At 61.3% G+C, this 19,169-nt stretch overlaps 8 protein-coding genes across 8 annotated transcripts; 5 read left to right on the top strand and 3 right to left on the bottom strand.

The window, feature by feature from the left end:
- Window positions 1-1,419: 1,419 nt before the first annotated feature.
- Window positions 1,420-3,349, top strand: HRG_00394 (solute carrier family 28 member 3; the record flags this gene model as incomplete). Its single annotated transcript, XM_044858865.1, has 2 exons — window positions 1,420-2,991; window positions 3,059-3,349. 2 exons carry the CDS (start codon window positions 1,420-1,422, stop codon window positions 3,347-3,349), a joined length of 1,863 nt encoding a protein of 620 aa, XP_044725265.1.
- A 1,151-nt stretch (window positions 3,350-4,500) lies between these two features.
- On the top strand, window positions 4,501-5,338 carry HRG_00393 (uncharacterized protein; the record flags this gene model as incomplete). The annotated part of the gene is made up of 2 exons (XM_044858864.1): window positions 4,501-4,929; window positions 4,988-5,338. The coding sequence occupies 2 exons, from the start codon at window positions 4,501-4,503 to the stop codon at window positions 5,336-5,338; spliced, it is 780 nt and encodes a 259-aa protein (XP_044725264.1).
- A 224-nt stretch (window positions 5,339-5,562) lies between these two features.
- On the bottom strand, window positions 5,563-6,900 carry HRG_00392 (pex19 protein family domain-containing protein; the record flags this gene model as incomplete). The annotated part of the gene is made up of 4 exons (XM_044858863.1): window positions 5,563-5,661; window positions 5,722-6,381; window positions 6,442-6,662; window positions 6,723-6,900. The coding sequence occupies 4 exons, from the start codon at window positions 6,898-6,900 to the stop codon at window positions 5,563-5,565; spliced, it is 1,158 nt and encodes a 385-aa protein (XP_044725263.1).
- A 1,032-nt stretch (window positions 6,901-7,932) lies between these two features.
- HRG_00391 (ubiquitin-conjugating enzyme domain-containing protein) lies at window positions 7,933-8,585 on the top strand (the record flags this gene model as incomplete). The annotated part of the gene is made up of 4 exons (XM_044858862.1): window positions 7,933-7,967; window positions 8,028-8,188; window positions 8,253-8,276; window positions 8,332-8,585. 4 exons carry the CDS (start codon window positions 7,933-7,935, stop codon window positions 8,583-8,585), a joined length of 474 nt encoding a protein of 157 aa, XP_044725262.1.
- A 927-nt stretch (window positions 8,586-9,512) lies between these two features.
- On the top strand, window positions 9,513-11,812 carry HRG_00390 (asparagine synthase domain-containing protein; the record flags this gene model as incomplete). Its single annotated transcript, XM_044858861.1, has 9 exons — window positions 9,513-9,538; window positions 9,679-9,729; window positions 9,793-9,818; window positions 9,874-9,900; window positions 9,964-9,999; window positions 10,058-10,206; window positions 10,266-11,258; window positions 11,315-11,703; window positions 11,770-11,812. The coding sequence occupies 9 exons, from the start codon at window positions 9,513-9,515 to the stop codon at window positions 11,810-11,812; spliced, it is 1,740 nt and encodes a 579-aa protein (XP_044725261.1).
- Window positions 11,813-13,517: 1,705 nt separating this feature from the next.
- Window positions 13,518-14,862, top strand: HRG_00389 (eukaryotic porin domain-containing protein; the record flags this gene model as incomplete). The annotated part of the gene is made up of 6 exons (XM_044858860.1): window positions 13,518-13,562; window positions 13,689-13,811; window positions 13,875-13,905; window positions 14,080-14,582; window positions 14,654-14,773; window positions 14,833-14,862. The coding sequence occupies 6 exons, from the start codon at window positions 13,518-13,520 to the stop codon at window positions 14,860-14,862; spliced, it is 852 nt and encodes a 283-aa protein (XP_044725260.1).
- Window positions 14,863-15,227: 365 nt separating this feature from the next.
- HRG_00388 (dnaJ domain-containing protein) lies at window positions 15,228-16,253 on the bottom strand (the record flags this gene model as incomplete). The annotated part of the gene is made up of 2 exons (XM_044858859.1): window positions 15,228-15,906; window positions 16,045-16,253. The coding sequence occupies 2 exons, from the start codon at window positions 16,251-16,253 to the stop codon at window positions 15,228-15,230; spliced, it is 888 nt and encodes a 295-aa protein (XP_044725259.1).
- A 605-nt stretch (window positions 16,254-16,858) lies between these two features.
- Window positions 16,859-18,705, bottom strand: HRG_00387 (glycosyl hydrolase family protein; the record flags this gene model as incomplete). Its single annotated transcript, XM_044858858.1, has 2 exons — window positions 16,859-16,984; window positions 17,113-18,705. The coding sequence occupies 2 exons, from the start codon at window positions 18,703-18,705 to the stop codon at window positions 16,859-16,861; spliced, it is 1,719 nt and encodes a 572-aa protein (XP_044725258.1).
- Window positions 18,706-19,169: the final 464 nt, after the last annotated feature.

Genomic DNA, 19,169 nt, shown 5'->3' with positions numbered 1-19,169 from the left:
ACTACATGTGCTGAGAGAGGTGGACGCCGCCAATTACCGTTGTGTGCTAACAGGAACCCGCTGGCTCGCCACCGGAGCAGTCGGTATCCCAAGGTGGCTGGTTGCCCAATGGGCAGTTGATGCTCCCGCCTGATGGGGGCTCGGGCCAGAGTGGGGAAGCGTGGTGGACTCGGGATGGTGCCGAGATGGTGAGCCCAAAGGCGGCGAAAAACGAAGAGGGCACGGGACCAGCAGTGGCCAGGGACAAGTACTACTGGTACAGTAATTATACCGGGCGCCGAAGATGGCAAAAAGTGTGCATGTTCCTTTTTTGTTTTTGCCGAGGCAATGCGAGCAAAAGCCAGTCTAACTTAGGGGTATTTATGACTAACAACAGGCCCAAGGAGAATTCCACGGGCTTGGCGTGCGGTGCGAAAGAACCTGTGCAGGGGGCGCGGGCGAGGTCGAGAGTACCGCGTAGCCGCGCTCTTGGCTGCGGGGCGCGAGGTAGCCGTGTCCTGTGGCCAATGGTACTTGCTATCTGGCGGCGGATTGGCCACAGCGTGCGGGCAGGGCAGTTGCAGGCAATTCAGCAGCATTTCGTGCGCGCCGAGGGACTAACTTGAGAGGCTAGTGAGGAAGGAAGCAGGACCACTGCAATGAGGAGGGACCATCAGGGGCAAAAAGGGGTACACAAGGCCCATCTTTTGGGGCGGCGAGATAGGGAGATACATAGACCTTGATCAACTTCTTGGTCTGGTCACGTATTTTCTGCTAGCTAGGTACATACAGTACTGTGTGCTGTGGTTGAAAAACGAGCCAACTCTGGCCAGAAACGGCCGGCGGACCCCTGCTTCGCTGGCGGGCCCGCTGAAAAAGAAAAGGCCCCGCTGAAGAGGAGGAGAAGCCGCTGTAAAAGAGAAGCCCCCCCCCGGCTGAGAGATGGCCCGGTGGAGCAGGGATACAGGGGTCCCCCTCCCCGGTCTCCACTGGCCCCCTGTCTCTCCTGTCGTGCAGCTTCTTCTTCTTCTCCACAGAAGCTCTGGCTTGATTTTATCGCCTCTTCGCAATGGCGGCCTGCCCGCCGCTGGTCGATACAAAAGGTCCCTCGGCTGGCTTCGTGTCCTGCCGCACCGCTTCTCGGGGCGTCGCCTCCCCCCGTCCCCCGTGTGCCCTCGACCCCGTTCCTCGCTTGCCGCGTTGTTCGCCTCGTCGTCTTCGTTTTTCCTCTTCTTTTTTTTAATATTTCTTCCTCGTGCCCACCGTCCACCATTACCAGGGCGGACCAGAGAGGCGCTGGTCGGTTGGCCTCCCTTGATCGCGTCTTTTCCATTCCACCTCGCCCGCTGTCTCATTCGAGAGACATTGAGCCTCGCTCCGTCGCCACCGACTCGACGATACACAAGCACAGCCTCACTTTCCCGGCATTAATCAACCGCCATGGCCCGGGACCACCTCCCCCCCGACACGTCCGCTCCTGGTCCTGGTCCTGATCCCGATCCCGATGCTTCCCCCCTTAACAACCACCACCATCACCACGACGACGCACCACGACACATCGACGACGCCGCCTACCCCCGGGACCCCCTCGGCGTCGAAAAGGCCCCCGTCGGCACCCCCCCCGACTACAGCGACCACGAAAAGGCAGGGCCCGGCCATGGCTCGACCGAGCTGACGGCCGCCGGCGAAGGCCCCCTGCCCATCCGCCTCCTCTCCCGCCATCGCCGCGTCCTCACCCATCTCTTCCTCTTCCTCCTCTTCACCGGCTGGTGGATCGCCTCCCTCATCCTCCACCGCCACGACAAGAACTGGGTCGTGCCCTTTCTGCTGTGGCTCGCCATCTCCCTGCGCCTCCTCTTCTTCCACGTCTCCATCCGCCATGTCTCGCGCCCCATCCGCTGGCTCTGGCAGCACTCGGCCGTTGTCGTCCACGACGCCATCCCCGCTCGCCTGCGATCCCTCGTCGGCGGCGCCGCCGCCGTGGCCGTCATCCTCGTCGGCTCCTTTGCCTCTGAGGAGAGCGCCGACAACACGCGCGCCAACCGCGCCGTCAGCCTCTTCGGCATGGCCGTCATCATCTTTGCCTTTTACATCACCAGCGTCGCCCGCTCCCGCATCAACTGGCGCACCGTCATCGTCGGCATGCTCAGCCAGTACGTCATTGGCCTCTTCGTCCTGCGCACCACGGTCGGCTACGACATCTTCAAGTTCATCGCCGACCGCGCCGGCGACCTCCTCGGCTTCGCAAAGGACGGCGTCGCCTTTCTCACCACGCCCGACGTGGCCAAGACGCCCTGGTTCTTCTTCGGCGTCATCCCCGCCATCATCTTCTTCATCTCCCTCGTCCAGGTCCTCTACTTCATCGGCTTCCTCCAGTGGTTCATCCGCAAGTTTGCCACCTTTGTTTTCTGGGCCCTCGGCGTCTCGGGCGCCGAGGCCGTCGTCGCCGCCGCAACCCCCTTCATCGGCCAGGGCGAGTCGGCCATGCTCGTCCGCCCCTTTGTCCCGCACATGACAAAGGCCGAGATCCACCAGATCCTCACCTGCGGCTTCGCCACCATCTCGGGCTCCGTCCTCGTCGGCTACATCGGCCTCGGCCTCAACCCCGAGGCCCTCGTCTCCTCGTGCATCATGTCCATCCCCGCCTCCCTGGCCATCTCCAAGCTGCGCTACCCCGAGACCGAGGAGACGCTGACGGCCGGCCGCGTCGTCATCCCCGACGACGACGAGCACAAGGCCGAAAACGCCCTCCATGCCTTTGCCAACGGCACCTGGCTCGGCATCAAGATTGGCGGCACCATCATCGCCTCGCTCCTTTGCACTCTCGCCGCCGTCGGCCTCATCAACGGCCTCCTCGCTTGGTGGGGCCGCTATCTCAACATCAACGACCCCCAGTTGACGCTGCAGACCATCCTGTCGTACGTCATGTACCCGGTGGCCTTTTTGCTCGGTGTTCCGCGCAACGGCGACCTGCTCAAGGTTGCCAAGCTCATTGCCGAAAAAGTCGTCACCGTAAGTCCATCATGGCTAGCTTCAGCGGCTTCCTCGTGCCTCGATGAGCTAACACGCGTCGCTGCAGAACGAATTCAATGCCTTTACCAAGCTCGCCCACGACCCGGAGTACGCCACCCTGTCGGCTCGCTCCCAGCTCATTGCCACGTATGCCGTCTGCGGCTTCGGCAACATTGGCTCCCTGGGCATTCAGATTGGTATCCTCGGCCAGCTCGCCCCGTCACGAGGCGGTGACGTGTCCAGGCTCGCCGTATCGGCCCTCATCTCGGGCGTCATGTCGACGCTGACGTCGGCCACCGTCGCCGGCCTCGTCGTCACCACGCAGCTGTCCAATTTCACCAAGAACGGAGCGTCATAGCGTGGACACGGCGTTGCATGAAGCGCGGCGAAGTATTGGGCGTGTTGCATAGTACGGCGTGAGAGGGGGAGCTTGACGAAGCAGAGTTGTTCTATTTCAGTAGTCCTCGTCCTAACAGTGGTGACGAGAAGAGATACCCCTGTTTGATGGCGCAGGCGCTGGTTTCATTGCATGTGATTGGACGACGAATCGTAGGCAGTCGTCCATTGAGGTCTAAAAGCCCTACAGGGAGAGGGGCTTGGCATGCCCAGGGGGGTTGGCGGACCCGGAACTGTGGTTCGCTGTGCATGATGTGCTATGCGGCCTGGAAGCCGTCGCCCGTCTATCGCCGAACCTTCTTTGGGTTTGGAAATAGAGATTGTGGCTCGTGCCAAGAGGGGAAGACGCGCTGCGCTTACCTTTGGCCAGCCTCCCCTGGTCTTTGGCGCAGGCTACTTTCAGCATGCCAGGCCTGGAGGCGGTTAAGGTTCGTCGGCTGTCCTGGGAACAGTGGCGTGGCTCGTAGAGAGTCAACCACGCAAACGGTTGAAGTACAAGGACATGGACGACTGGTTTCCGAAAGAAGAGATGCTCGGTGTGACATGATAGCTTCCCCCTGTTGCGGAGAGGAACATGCCGGCGGAATGACAGGGGGGTCTCGGGAGTTCGGATGTCCGCAGCCGAGACCGCGCCGCTCGCACCGACGCCTCGGCTGCTGCTGGCAATTCTCGGTCTTTCCTTGGACATGGCGGAATTGTTGAGATATATGTTTTTGAGCAAGGCTTGGGCTGGGCGGGGAAATGTAGAGGCATGGCCTGGACAAAAGCCTGCAAGTGCGAGTGGTGGCAAGTAAAACGCCAAGTTGATCAAGTTACGTAGCAGCGCCAAAAAGGTTCCCCCCCAAAAAAGTCTTTTACGTTTTGGGACTCATCACGTGGTTGCGCGCCGGGACAGGGCCCCGCGTAAAGGAGCTCCGGCGAGGACCTCGACCCAAGACCGCTCGCCGCCACCTCTCCCGCGACGACCAGACCCGGACACGACGCGCTCTTCCTCTCCCGCAGCACCTTGCACCGATTGGAGCAGGACGCCTCCTCCCCCTTCCATAGCAAGCATACACGCGAAACCCCGCCGCGTCTCGCAAACGTGCCCGCCCGCGCGCGCCCGCGCGGCTCATGCCCAGGAAACCCCCCGAGTCGGGCATCCCGGCCGCAAACATGCTCTCCTTTGCGCCGGCGCCGCCATGGTCCTCGACATCGCCGCCGCCAACCGTCTTCTGCGGCACGTCGTGGGACCACCACCGCCCCGTCGTGTCCTCGCCGCTCTCCTCGTCGCCCGTCCGCGCCACGTCGCCCCTCTCGCCCATGGACCGCAACGCGCTGCCCCAGCGCCAGACGCAGTCGTCCCCGATCCAGCCGCCGCCGAACAAGCCCTTCGCCGCCTCCTTCTCCGTCCCCTCGCGATTCGCCTCGCGGCCGACGCGTCCGAACCCCCTCGTGCGCGGCCGCGAGGATGCGCGCCTGTCGCGGCGGCACAATTTCCTCCAGCGGGTCCGGCAGAGCGCCGACGACAAGGCGTGGCAGAGGAGAGATATCGAGGGTCAGGTACTGTTTTTATCCCCCTCCCCTTTATACGCATTTGCTCACGCCGTCTCCGGGGTAGTTTCTCAAGACGAGTTGGCTCGCCAGTCTAGGCCGGCTGTCGCACGATGCGCCCGCCATTTCCGACGCCGACATTGAAGACGCCACTGCGTTCCGGGCCGACGCGGCGCAGTCTACGGACCAGGACGAGATGATGGTCGACAGCCAGCGGGAAGACGACGAGCTCGAGGCCTTGGTCGCCACTCACGACCAGCACTTTGCCTTTCGCAAACGACAGCCCTCGCCGGCATCGCTATCCGACGAGGAATACGACGAAATCTTTGCAGAGCTTATGTCTCAGGAGCAGCCGTCACTGCTACAGAGTCAGTCGCAACACCCGGCAGAGCTCATGGACATGAGCGACGACAGCTGAATCGACTGTTTGTTACATGCGGCTTCGGGTCACGGCGTTGGCGGGTAAGGCCAAGGGGGCCACTGGCGTTTTGGGGCCGATACGTTGGGATATCCTCAGGGCATCGACATGTCCGTGTGATATATGTTGTTTCGTGTAGGTGTAGGTACTCAAAAAGTCCAACTTGACAGGTGAGGGGGGGTATATATACGAGCACACGGGGTCCAAACAATGGCAGACCGGATCTACTGTGGATTGCACTGATCATCCGCGGCGTTAAAGGCCTCCTGCGCCGACGACATGTCTCCCACCAGGTCTGCCGGCGGCGACCCAGCCGCTTGCATCTGAAGCCGCGTCGCGTCAGTAGCTGCGAGGGTGCATTGCAGCCTCCGGGGCCGACTCACCTTCTGCATCCTCTCCACAATGTACTCGCGGTCCGTGGCGTTGGTGTCCGAGTACGTGCTCTGCTCAAACTTGGCCACAATTTCCCCGACGAGCACCTGCTGCTCCTGGTATCGCCTGAGGTCCTCGGCCGCCGTCGAGCCCCTGTTCTTGTCGAACCACCCGGGGAACTTGTCGTGCAGCTCCTTCATGGGCTCGTACAAAATCTCCTTGTTGGTGAGCTGCTCCATCATGCCCATGAGCATCTTGGAAAAGTCTTCGTCGCTGCCCTCGGCGCCTAGGGTGCCCTCAGAGAGCTGCTTGAGCATCTCGGACATGAAGTCCTCGCCGCCCTCCGAGGCTGCCGCGGCCGTCGCCTGCTCGCCCGATGTCTGCATGCGCTCCATGGTGCGGCGGATCGTGTCCTGGAAGGAGGCGTCGGCGCCTGCGTCGCCCGCGGGCGGGTTGGCCGAGCTCGAGGCCTTGGCAGTCTTCTCGGGCTTGGGGGCTGCCGACTCCCTAGGGGCTGCCGGCATCTGCTTCTCGTTATCGGCTGCCGCCTTCTGTATCTCTTTTTCCTCTTCCAGCATTTGGTTCCACACCTTCTCGAGCTGTTCCGGCCCATCTGCATCGGCTGCCACCATTTTCTTGAACATTTCCTCAAACTGCTCTTGCATCTCCGGCTGGTGACCAAGGCATGGTCAGTGACCGCTCAGGCAGAGCAAATGGGGGAGGCGGCTCACGGATTTCTTCAGCTCGTTGATCATGCCATCCACGCCGGCTTGCAGCTGCTTGGCCAGCTCATCTCCGTCCATGTCATCGTATGGATATTTTTGCGTCTCTGTGCTGGCAGGCTGCGGTGTCTTGGCCTTGGGGGCCAGAGCGCCGGGTCCTAATGGCTCCGCCGGCTCCGGGGCGCTGTGTGATGCGTCTAGTTTGGTGGTGGAGAAGTCGTCCAGCATGTCTAGGGAAATGGCCGACAGTCAGTTTCCTGGCGACTCGCCGACACGGGAGCAAACCTCACCATCCAGATCGTCCAAGTCATCCTCTTCGGGATCAGGGAAATCCTCCTCCATCACGTCTAGCGATACGGCAGGTTGAGCGGCAACTACAGGGGGCGCAGAGTTGGCTTGTGCATCCATCTCCTTGGGCCCTGTGCCGTCCTTCTTGGGCCCGGCCGTCGCACCGGGATTCGAATCCATGGTGGCTCACGAGGCGGCAGAGCAAAGCAATCTGTCTCCGAAAGCCCAAGAGCAAGCCCACGCGCAAACACACACTTGGCGATGAGCCGCGGGGCAAAGACGTTTGTGTCTTGTTGCTATTGGCTAGGCTGGGAGGCGCTACGCAATGCGCTGTCGGATCCAGCTTGTGCGACCGGGGAGCAGCAGCACTTGGCCAGGGCGACGGGAGAGAGCTGGGCCGGGATGCCGAGACGAGAGGCGGATTGATGGATGAGGTCGGCGTGCGAGGGGAGCCATCGTCGTGGGTAAGGCTGAGCCGAGGAGTTTAGTGGAGGGCCGGCCAGCGAGCTCCTTTGGGGCGACGGTGCCGACCCCACCAGACACCCCGCCGTTCCCGATCAAGCTTCCCGTCCTCGAGTCTCCTGCCGACACCAACAACAGGAACTGGGCGTGGGCATGGTTTGATGGGTGCGAAAATGGCCACTCGGTCAGCGACTATCCATGCTCCTGTATCGGTCGTCTGTCGGGGCGACCTTGCAGCGCTGAACGACCAGTCACGGTAGCGGTGTGTGGGGGGGCCGCGTGACAGGGCCTTGAGCACTGTGGGCGTTACTGGCTTACAGCGGCTGTACTGCCCGCGGCCCAGCCCCGGACGCTGTACTCCAGGCGTCCCCGACACCCACAGGCGCCCCCAGCACCTCCAGGCAGCTGCGAGTCGTGGCCAGGCCAAGGCCGCCAAGGCAGCCCCACCGACTGCAGTCCGTCGCCTTCGTCGGGAACTGCCGTAGGATCCAACAACCAACCGCCTTTCAATCTCACCTAACGACGACAAACGAACGCCGTGACGCATTCCACACGCCGGGGCTCCTCTGTACCGGGCCAACGCCGACGTGTTTATCTTGCCCATCTGCCCCAAGCCTTGATCCCTTGCACTCTTTTTCTTCTCACACGATCCTCTCTCTCGCGCCCGCCGCCGTCTCTCGCGGATCCTGCCCATCAGCTGCGTGGACTCTCAGCTCTATACAGCCTTGATCCACCGCACGATTCCCTACCATGGCGCTGTGCCAGAACCGGCTACAGGAGGAGCGGTGAGTCGCATGACTGTCGTGCCCGGCGGGCGGCGCTGATGGCTGTGATCCGCCGCACAGGAAGCAGTGGCGACGGGATCATCCGTTTGGCTTCTATGCGAAACCCGCGCGAACCAAGGAGGGTGTGCTGGACCTTAAGAACTGGGAATGCGGCATACCCGGCAAGGAAAAGACAATCTGGGAGGGCGGCCTCTTCAAGCTGACGATTGCGTTTCCCGATGGTGAGCCCCGACCCTCCATCCTCTCGCATACTCGCTTCCCGATCCGCTGACACCCCGGACCTAGAATACCCCACGAAGCCCCCCAAATGTGAGTCCATGGCCCTGCTTCCAGTGCTGACCGTGAGCTCTAATCCCCCTTCCAGGCAAGTTTGTTCCGCCGCTGTTCCATCCCAACGTCTACCCGTCTGGCACCGTGTGCCTGTCAATTCTCAACGAAGAGGAGGCATGGAAGCCCGCCATCACGGTCAAGCAGATCCTCCTCGGCATTCAAGACCTCCTCAACGACCCCAATCCCGAGTCGCCCGCCCAGGCCGAGGCCTACAACTTGTTCAAGCGAGACCGAGTCGAGTACGAGAAGAGGGTCAAGCGCGTGGTGCGCGAGAATCCGGCGCCCTGAGGAATCACGCGCCGTTGAGCACTCATGCTTACTGCACCTCGGATGCAAGTGGCAAAGCGAAGAGAATACAGACTTGCTTCGGCGTTGGAAGGGAGGATACCAGGATCAACTCAGCGGCATGGCCATGGGGCCGGAGAATTGGGCATTGTCGTCCAGTTTGGAATTTGATTTGAGGCTGGCCGAGGAGCCCTGCGGGTTTGATGTCTGCCAGGCGGAGTTTGCTGCTGTCTCTGCCTCGTTCTTGCCTAAGGTTCGAGTATATCCAACTCGGTTCTGATGTTTGTTCAACAAGCCGCCCGAGACTGTTTGGCCGCTTTTTTGCCTCGTCCGCCTCTTGCTATGGCCCGTGCGCTTGTTGTCCTATCCGAGTCGCCTTGGTTTGTTTCTGTGGCTGCCTTGCCTCACCTGCTTGCAAAGGTCCAGCGCATCGTCCATTCACGGGTGCCCAGCGGAGAACAACTGGCACAAGGGGTTGCACGACTCGTGGTTCAAGGCCGCCGGGGTAGCACGGCAGCCCTTGATTCGAGGCAACGAGAGTCCGGGCCCGGACAGGGCTGAAGCCTCATCCAGCAACGCACCTTTGCTGCGCGTAGCCGGCGCGCACCTCCGATTGGGAAGTTGTCATGTAGTGGCACAGGCTGAGATTTCAACCCTTCCGCCCGCCCGGATAAGAACAACGGCCGAGGTCGGCGCCCTCTGAGCCTTGTCGCAGAACCGGACGCTGCTAGCCAGTAGTGGGCTTCTTTCTGTGACTGTTATCTCTCCTGTCTCGGCCCCAGTTTTTTATTATCGGCCACAACCGCCGGTCTCGTCTGCTTTGACTCATGCTCTTCTTCCCTTCCTTTATCCCGCATCGTCCTTGATAGTATACCTTATATACCGTCGCTGCCATCCCGAAAGCTGCTTCATTGAGGCACTGCAGCAATCATGTGTGGAATCTTCGCTTGCTACCGGTGAGTGCATAGCGCTGACCTCCGGCGACGCAGAAAATTCGGCAGACAGGATTGGAGGGGCAGGCGTGATCGGCAGCTACACCCCGCCACCCGCCATGCATCCCGTCGAAGAGCCCCGGACTGACCTGACCATTTCGAAGTCATCCCGACGTCCAAAAGTTCAAGCCAATCGCGCTTCGACTCGCAAAGCAGTATGCTACCCCATCCATCCATCGAGACCTCGACACGGACAAGCGTTGACCTGCCCGCCCTAGAATCCGCCATCGCGGCCCCGATTGGAGTGAGTTTGGACTGCCGGGACCACGGCCGCAGATACTAACCCCTTCTCCCATCAGGCGGCAACATCATCTCCAACAGCACGAGTAGGTCGATTGGCTTCCCACGGCAGCACAAAAGGAGCTGTCCCAGCTAATATCATGTCGCAGTCCTCTGCCATGAGCGATTGAGCATTGTCGGCGTTGGTAAGCTCGGACCCTCTGGTGTCGTCACGGTCGCCGGCGCTGACCCATGCACGTACAGAGTCGGGTGCCCAGCCCCTGACCAATGCCGACGAGTCGCTCGTCCTTGCTGTCAATGGCGAGATCTACAACCACCGTCTGGTCCGGAAGCACCTGAAGGAGTCGTACCATTTCAAGACGCACTCGGACTGCGAGGTCATCATCCCATTGGTTCGTTGCCCGTCTTGCCGTCGACGGGATAGCGTCAAGTCTAACCCCGGCGTCCCCAGTACATGGAATATGGCCTCGATGCCCCCTGCCACCTGGACGGCATGTTCTCCTTCGTGCTGTATGACAAGAACCAGGATCGCATCATCGCCGCCAGAGACCCAATCGGCATCACCACCTTTTACCAGGGCTGGTCGTCCAAGGAGCCGGGCACCGTCTACTTTGCCTCTGAGCTCAAGAGCCTGCATACCGTCTGCGACAAGGTCGTAGCCTTCCCTCCCGGTCACATCTACGATTCCAAGACGGGCGAGACTACCCGGTACTTTAAGCCGTCATGGTGGGACCCCTCCAAGGTTCCCTCAACCCCCGTCAACTACAAGTCTCTTCGAGGCGCACTGGAAATAGCTGTCAAGAAGAGGCTCATGGCTGAGGTCCCATATGGTGTCCTGCTGTCTGGTGGATTGGACTCGAGCCTGGTTGCTTCCATTGCGCAGCGCGAGACTCTGCGATTGAAGAAAAAGGCCCTGCAAACCAACGGTGGTGTCGAGCCCGAGGGCAACCCCGATCTGGGTGAGGGACTCGTGGGCATTGACGACGACGACAATCTCGAAACTGTCACCTATTTGCCTCAGCTCAACTCCTTCTCCATTGGCCTCCCTGGCTCTCCTGACAACAAGGCAGCCCTCGAGGTTGCCAAGTTTCTTGGTACCAAGCACCACGTCATGACCTTTACCATCGAGGACGGCCTCAATGCGCTCACAGACGTCATCTACCACCTCGAGACGTACGACGTGACGACGATCCGCGCATCCACCCCCATGTACCTGCTGTCGCGCAAGATCAAGGCCATGGGCATCAAGATGGTGCTGAGCGGAGAGGGAAGCGATGAAATCTTTGGCGGCTATCTGTACTTCCACGCCGCGCCCGACAAGAAGGCTTTCCACGAGGAGACTGTCCGTCGTGTCAAGAACCTCCACCTGGCCGACTGCCTGCGTGCCAACAAGTCGACTTCGGCCTGGGGTCTCGAGGCCCGAGTGCCTTTCTTGGATAAGGAGGTGCGTTGAAGAAGCATAGACTCGTACAAGACACAGTGCTGACATGACGTGCCTAGTTCCTCGAGACGTCGATGAACATTGACCCCCAGGACAAGATGATCACAAAGGACAGAATGGAAAAGTACATCATCCGCAAGGCCTTTGACACGAGCGACGAGCCGGACAACGAGCCATATCTTCCAGAGTCGATTCTTTGGAGGCAGAAGGAGCAGTTCTCAGACGGCGTCGGATACGGATGGATTGATGCCCTCAAGGACAACGCCGAGCTGCACGTCACGGACGAGATGATGAAGAACCCGAAGCCGGAGTGGGGCAACGACATCCCCGACACCAAGGAGGCGTATTGGTATCGATTGATGTTTGACGAGCACTTCCCCCCGCATTGCGCCTCGACGGTGATGCGCTGGACGCCGACGTGGTCCAAGCAGACGGACCCCAGTGGCAGGTTGGTTCCATTCTGTTCTCGGAGATCTCGACGGCGTTGGATGAGTGCTGACCATACACGATGTAGAGCCATCTCGACCCACGTTGACAAGTATGACAACGCTGCTTAAGAACAAGAGACTCTGCCCAAAGCCCGGCCGTGTCTCCAGAAGTGTATGAAACTGTTTGCAGCACAATCTAGTTTTAGATTGCCGAGATAGGGTCTCTGGGTTTGGAAAGGATATATACACGGCATAGACAGATGGCGGCGAATTGGAAGGCAACTTATCCGACGACAATGGTGTCTGTTCTGCGTGTGAGTGGCGAGGGCGTGAACAGCGGGTTCTACAAGTTTGACTTACTCTCTGTGCGATCAGGCGTGGGCGGCTTGCTGTGCAAAGGCGCATGGCAGAGAAACGGGCAGGCGCCTGGGTGCCCCGGCAACCAGGAAGCTGTTGAACAGCCGTTCAACCCTTTTGGCAGGGCAGCACCGCCCACGGCAAGGGCTTATAAGCCAATATTGATTGGCCACCCTCCACAACCTAGTTGCGGTTTGGCCGAGCGGCTAAAGCGAAGGAGATCAGCTGCCTCTACCGGCTTAGAGGGCTGGGAGCCCTCAGGTGGTAGAGTTTGAGCCCTCTGGAGTGAACGGGTGCGCATCCCCGCAAACCATTTTTTGCTACTCGTCGACTCTGGCCGTCTTTGCTACCTTTTTTTGCATCGCATGGGCCTCTTTCCCCCCCTCTTTGGCGTTGTTGCTGGCTTCTTTACGGCTCTTTTGCGGTCCCTTGTGGTGCCAGGAAGGGGGATCGAACAGCGCCTCGAGTTGTGAGGCATCGCGAACTGCCGTTTACGGGCAGTCGGGTCGGATGAACTGGATAGCCCGGGCCCCGAGCCTGCAGAGCTGCCGCACGCGCGTGAACAGGCTGCTCAATGGCTTTGCTGCTTGTCGGCCGGCTCGTCAAGGGCGCATGTTCGCGTGAGGTTGCAAGATCATGCGCCTGGGAGGCGGGCAGGGATGGTGAGTTTACGTTGGCATGGGCTTTGCGTTGGCATGCAGGGGGGGGGCTTGAAGATTGATTGCTTTCTTTAGATATTAACGGCACGACGGTCATTGTGAGCGAATGAGAATATCTGAGGGTGAGTGATGCTTGAGGTTGGTTATGCTCTGGTGGACATGGGCGTCTCTCTGTTCCGATACAGATATTCGGGTACCTCTACCGAATGACAAGGACGGCGTAGGCGATTCCTCGAATATACATACTGTAGCAAGGCAAGGGAGCAGGCGGGACACGATTGTCCTGAAGGACGGTCGTCGGATCCCCGCGCGTCCCAGACGTCTATGGTGACAGGAGGAGGCGCGGTGGCTGCTGACCCCTGTCTTGGGGCAGGGCATGTCTCTGGGGTACTTATTATTACCGCACAGTAGATACATGTCAAAGGCAATGGAGGCGACCTGCACGCCAGGTTGTTCCTGGCGAGAAGGGACGCGAAGACATGACGAGACGCACCAAGGAGTCGTCCGGGCATTGACAGGCCCACTAGCGCGCAGGGGGGTTCAAGGGAGAAACACACTGTACTCGACGCCTACAGGCCCCCCCCCAATACAGTGCGGAGTGTTCCAAGAGAGCGATACGGTCCGACATCAGCCGAACAGATACAAAGTACATGGCCCGGGAGCGCTGCTTCGTGTGGCACGGCCAAAAACATTTTCCTCGGCGAGAGCTTTCCACCTCATCCTTTTCCTCCACACTCACCTCACTCCTCGCGCCGAATCCCCTCACGAGCCCAATCCTCTCCCACAAACCGAACCGCTGCAGCTCGCTCGCCGCCAACATGTCTGTCCCCGCCTTCTCTGACATTGCCAAGCAGGCAAACGATGTACGTCACTCCTGCAACCTGCCTCGCCCGCCGAGCTTGTAGCTAGCAACGCCGCAACGCTGATGATGGAGCACTCGCTGACTTGATTCTCTCTGCCTCTCCGCCGCTCGTTTCCCTCAACTGCAGCTTCTCAATAAGGACTTTTACCACCTGTCCGCCACCACCTTCGAGTTCAAGGACACGGCCCCCAATGGCGTTGCCTTCAAGGTCACGGGCAAGTCGAGCCACGAAAAGGCCACGTCCGCTGCTGTGAGCCTGCCTACCTGCCCTAGCTGCATCCTGGACACTGCTGACCATGTTCCCCGGCTGCAGATTGAGGGAAAATACACCGACAAGCCTACCGGTACTCCCCCCCGCCCAAAGCCCCCCCGTCCCCCGGGCCGCCGACAGGACCACCACCGGCCCTCGCTTGGCATCGCGCGAATTCTCGGCCGTGGCACCGGCTGGCCGCTCGAGCTCGCTGCGCTTTTCCAACCTGGCGGCCGCGCACATGTGCTAATCTGTTACGCGCGCACAGGCCTGACCCTGACGCAGACGTGGAACACGGCAAACGCCCTTGACACCAAGCTCGAGGTCAGCGACTCGCTCGCAAAGGGCCTCAAGCTCGAGGGTCTCTTCAACTTCTTGCCCGCCACGGCCGCAAAGGGCGCAAAGTTCAACCTCATGTTCAAGCAGCCCAACTTCCACGGCCGCGCCTTCTTTGACCTGCTCAGGGGCCCCATGGCAAACGTCGACGCCGTCATCGGCCACGAGGGCTTCCTCGCGGGCGCCAGCGCTGGCTACGACGTCAACAAGGCCGCCGTCACCGCCTACAGCGCCGCCGTCGGCTACTCGGCGCCCCAGTACAGCGCCGCCGTCACCGCTACCGATAACCTGAGCGTCTTTGCCGCCTCCTACTACCACAAGGTCAACAGCCAGGTCGAGGCCGGCGCCAAGGCCATCTGGAACTCCAAGACGGGCAACACGGTCGGCCTCGAGGTTGCCAGCAAGTACCGCATCGACCCCGTCTCCTTTGCCAAGGTGAGTTTGCTCTGCGCACTTGTCGGTGTCTTGACTGGGCAAGGCCTCACTGACAATTCTCCGCCCTGCAGGTAAAGATCAACGACCGTGGCATTGCCGCTCTTGCCTACAACGTGCTCCTCCGCGAGGGCGTCACTCTGGGTCTTGGTGGCTCTTTCGACACCCAGAAGCTCGACCAGGCCACCCACAAGGTATGTCGGCCACGAGTTGCGACTGACATTGTGTGTTTTGCTAACGCGCGTTCGTGCAGCTCGGTGCCAGCTTCACCTTTGAAGGTTAACGGCTTGGCATACCCGTCTCTTTTAATAAGCCATCGTCGTCCTCTCCCTGCCTCGCCTCATCTGGTCCATTCCCCCTCTTGAACCAGGCGCGTCTACGCGCGGCTGCTGTACTGAAATAGATGTCTTGTATCTTACCATGCAGATGTATGAACAAGAAGGAGCGTGAGAATTCAAGACTCCAAGGCATCGTCTAGCATTTGTGGATGCATGCGCCGTGCTTTCCCTTTGGTTATCCACTTTGCCCATTGCAAACCAAATCAGTCCTGCGACGCCGTCTGTCCGCAACACACAAAGAAACCCCCGCACATGATAAACTGTCGATCCGTGCTCCCATCTCTTCTTTTTTGAAAGCGCTCCGTCTATGCTACTCCAGCTCCCTCTTTCGGTGGCCCAGGCGCATAAACTGCAGGTACACGACGGGGGCGAGAAAGGTGGCGCCCAGGATGCCGGCGACGATGAGGAAGTGGCCGGCGAGGCTGGTCTGGGGCTCAAACTCGACGTCGTCGTCGCCGACGGCGCGGCGGGAGCGCTGCCAGCGGCGGCGGTCCTGGGTCTCGTGGGTGCGGGCGTGGGCGTTGCGGTCAAAGTGGGGAGGCGCGGCATCGTCGTGGCCGAAGGGCGAGGAGCCGGGGCCCATGCCGGCGTGGCGGGGGAACGAGTCGTCGGCACAACGGTGATGATGCTCGGAGGAGGTGCCCGTCGACTCCTCGTGGGCGCGGCGGCGGGCATCGGCGTGGGCGCCCCAGCCGCCGTTGCGGTAGAAGCTGGGCGCGGGCCCGCGGAAGGAGCCGCGGCGACGGCTGAGGCCCGAGGGGGCGCGGCCGCCGGCGGGGTTGGCGGCGGTGCTCGAGTAAGAGGCGCGCGGGTGGCGCTGAGAAGACTGGTGGTGGTGGAGGGCGAGGACGTCGCGGTCGTAGGCGGCGCGGCGCGAGGGGTCGGAGAGGACGGTGTAGGACTCGGAGAGCAGGGAGAAGGAGCGCGCGGCGTGCGGGTCCGAGGGGTTGACGTCTGGGTGGTGGGTTTTGGAGAGGGCGTAAAAGGACCTGGTGGCGGATGTGAGTTCTTGTCGTTCTTTTTCTTGTGCGCTTCATGGGCTCGGCCGAACCCAATTGACGAGGGAGGTGCACGGCGAGAATAGAGAGAGAGAGAGGGGGGGGGAGAGGGTGTGGTTTGCCACGTACTTTTTAATCTCGGCGGGCGAAGCATCGCGCCTCACCCCCAGCCTCGCATAGTGATCATCCGCCGCCGCGCCGCCATGACGATGACGCTGCTGCTGCTGCCACCGCGGGCGCGACGCATGCAGCCGACGACCCGGACACACGGGCGCGAGGCTCAGCCGCGGGCGCGCGCGGCCGACGAGGACGAAGGGGGCGGACGAGGGCCGCGGCATGCCTTGCTGCTGCTGCTGCTGTGCCTCATCACGAGAATAGACGCCACTCTTTTTTTTTTTGGGGTTGCTGATCCCGCCCCCTCAGAGCGGGTGCTGTGAAGAGGGCACAAAGAGGAGGAGGAGGAAAGAGACGAGAGAGCGCGCGGTTTGACGGGACTGGTCAAGTCGGCGAAGGGGCGGGAGAGAGGCAATTGGAAGGACGGGTGGGTGGGGGAAGTGTGTGGTGGTTGGATGATGTAATGGCCGGAGCGGGCTACTGTGGGTTGTACAGTGCAAGCGTGCGATGATAAGGACGGTGCAGTGATGGAAGAAACGAGGCGCGGGGATGCATCGACAACCACGTGCGGAGCGACACATATGCATGTCCTTTTCGATTGATCCCATTTACACGGCAGTATGTACAGAGTATATATATATGCATGTATGTCCGGCCGCCAAGACCAGACATGTATACCCAAAAAAAGCCCGCCTTGCCTTGCCGCCTGCCGACCAAGGATGCAATGCAATGCGATGCAGCCTCAAGAGCCAACAGAGTGCTCTCTCTCGCTGTTGCTCTCCATCCCTCCTCTTCTAGCCTAGAGAGCCCGTCGCGACAAGACCAGGCGTCACCTCGCCGCCGGCCGCCTAAACGGATGGGCCTCCGTGTTGAGCACCCACTCGTCCAGGTCGATGACGCCCTCGTCGTCGAAGATCAGGTAGAAATACTTGAGCGTTTCCGAGAGCCAAAACGTCTGCGAGCAAAGAGTCAGCCACGTGTTGTAGGCATCAACCTCGTCTGACAGTTCCATTCCCTCAGCCGGAAAGGAGAAGGGGGCGGGGGTTGGGCGGTGGGAGGAAGGAAATAAGAGACAGAACAAACCTCCATCGAGTCCATCTTGGCACTGGCGTGCACCCTCACGTCCTCAATCGAGGCAAACGCAAGCTCCGTCTCCGTCTCGCGCACAATGCCCTGCCACATCCTCCACGCCGCGTCGCGCCACGCCTGGTCGCCCGTGATGCGCCACATGTAGAAGACGCTCTCCACCGCCTCGGGCCGGAGGAGGTAGCGCGGGTCTCGCACCCGCACAAACCCGCCGGGTAGGAGGTCGTCGCCGAAGCCGCCCCCGGCGCGCAGCGTCTCGCCGGCCGGAGGGCACGGCCCGTCGAGCGTCTCGCACGCCACCAGCTCGGCAATCTCGGGCATCATGTTGGTCGGGAACGAGTCGTAGGCCCAGACGCACCCGGCCGCCAGCCGCGACGCCAGGTCCACGTAGTGCCGGCGCCCAAGGAGCCGCCCCGCGAGGCCGTAGGTGCCGCCCGCAAAGCACGTCAGGTGCTGCATCTCGGGCGTCAGCGCCGTCGCGCCGTCGCTCCAGTGTGCGTTGCCGGCCATGAGGATGTTGTCGCCCTTGGGCGTCACGGGCCGATACAGCAGCTTGTCGCGCGCCGCGTCGAGCGCCCGGATCGTCATGTCCTCGTACTGCGGGTCGAGGCCGCCGAGCAGGGCGTGCATCTTGGGCAGGTACTCGTACAGCGAGTCGGAGCCGGCGCCCAGCGAAAAGACGACGGCGTCGACGCTCTCGTTGCGGTAGTTGATGACGCGCGGCCACAGCCCGGGCACCTTGGTCTTGGCCTGGGTGCGGCCGAAGAACTGCTTGACGCGCTCCGTGGCGTCGTAGTACTTGTTGTCGCCCGTGATCTGACTGAGGCGGGTAAACTCAAGGCTCAGCGACCCGAGGGCCGCCGCCGACATGCTCAGCTCGGCCTCTTGCCCGCCCGTCTTGGCCTTCTCCAGGCTCAGCCACTGCGTTGGCAGCCGGTTGGGCGTGTCAAAGGCGGCGTAGAGGGTGTCGCCCAGCTCGACGGCCTTGGCCCTGAGGACGGGCTCCTGGGACAGGTCGTAGGCGGAGAGCAAGCCGCCGAGGTAACGGATCGTCACCTCAAAGAGGTTGATGGGCTTTCCGTCGCGCGTCTTGGACCAGTCGGTGACAGCCACCTCCTTGACAGCCAGGTAAAAGTCGTCTTCCAAGCCCATGATCCACAGGGTGTCGAGAGCATCGACGAGCTGAGCGGCCCAGCCGGAGAAGCTGTGGCGGCCCTTGCCCGACAGGGGCATGAGCTCGTCCCTGGTCCAGGCGTGCTTCTTGTAGGCCTCCCAGCTCTTGACAAAGGCCTTGCGGACCGCCTCCTTGCGAGCCCTGGCGACGTCGTCGTGGCGCTCGGCACGATCCCTGGCCTGGACCTGGGGGAAAGCCTTGGGCTTGCCGGCGGGGAGGGATACGGGGTCGACGACGGGGTAAAAGGGCGTCGCCTGGGCCCAGTCGAAGCTGCTGGGGACGTAGCGCACGTCTCCCACAATGGTGGCGGCGGGATTGGGCCGCTCCCGCAAGCCGCGCCACAGGACGAGGGTGACGAGGGCGAAGACGGCCAGCGCAACCGAGCGGCGGCCGGGACGGCCCTGTAGCTGGTTCATGGTGACGGGCGGCGGCGCATGGTCTGTATGTGCGGCGGGTGAGGGCGAGGTTGAATGGGAGGAGGGAAGCCGGAGTGGGGGCGGGGGTAGGATAAGTTATATATGTTAGTGCTTCGTCCCTCCTTGTACGGGGAAGAGGACGATGAAAGCAGCCTCAAGTACTTGGAGACGCACGGCTCAGTCGCCGCCGGATGCATCCTCCGTCCTTCTTGGCATGTAATTGCATGCTGTCCTACCATGTATGTACATACATCAAACAACCTTATTTCCTACCTCTATCCGCCCATGTATAAACCGCAGTCACTTGCATGTACACAGCGATGCAAGAGGGCTGCTACGGCGCATCCGGGTTGGCTCGCTTGGCTTGTCTTGCCGGTCGTTCCACGGCCCATCTGAATCAAGACGCACCGTTGGGGGCCCAGAATCCCTCCTCCTGTACAAGAGATGGAGAGCCAGTGGACGCC

The sequence above is a fragment of the Hirsutella rhossiliensis genome, assembly GCF_020360975.1.
Source record: "Hirsutella rhossiliensis strain HR02 chromosome Unknown scaffold00001, whole genome shotgun sequence".
Classification (NCBI taxonomy): Eukaryota; Fungi; Ascomycota; class Sordariomycetes; order Hypocreales; family Ophiocordycipitaceae; genus Hirsutella; species Hirsutella rhossiliensis.
This window is presented reverse-complemented; position numbering and strand designations above follow the sequence as displayed.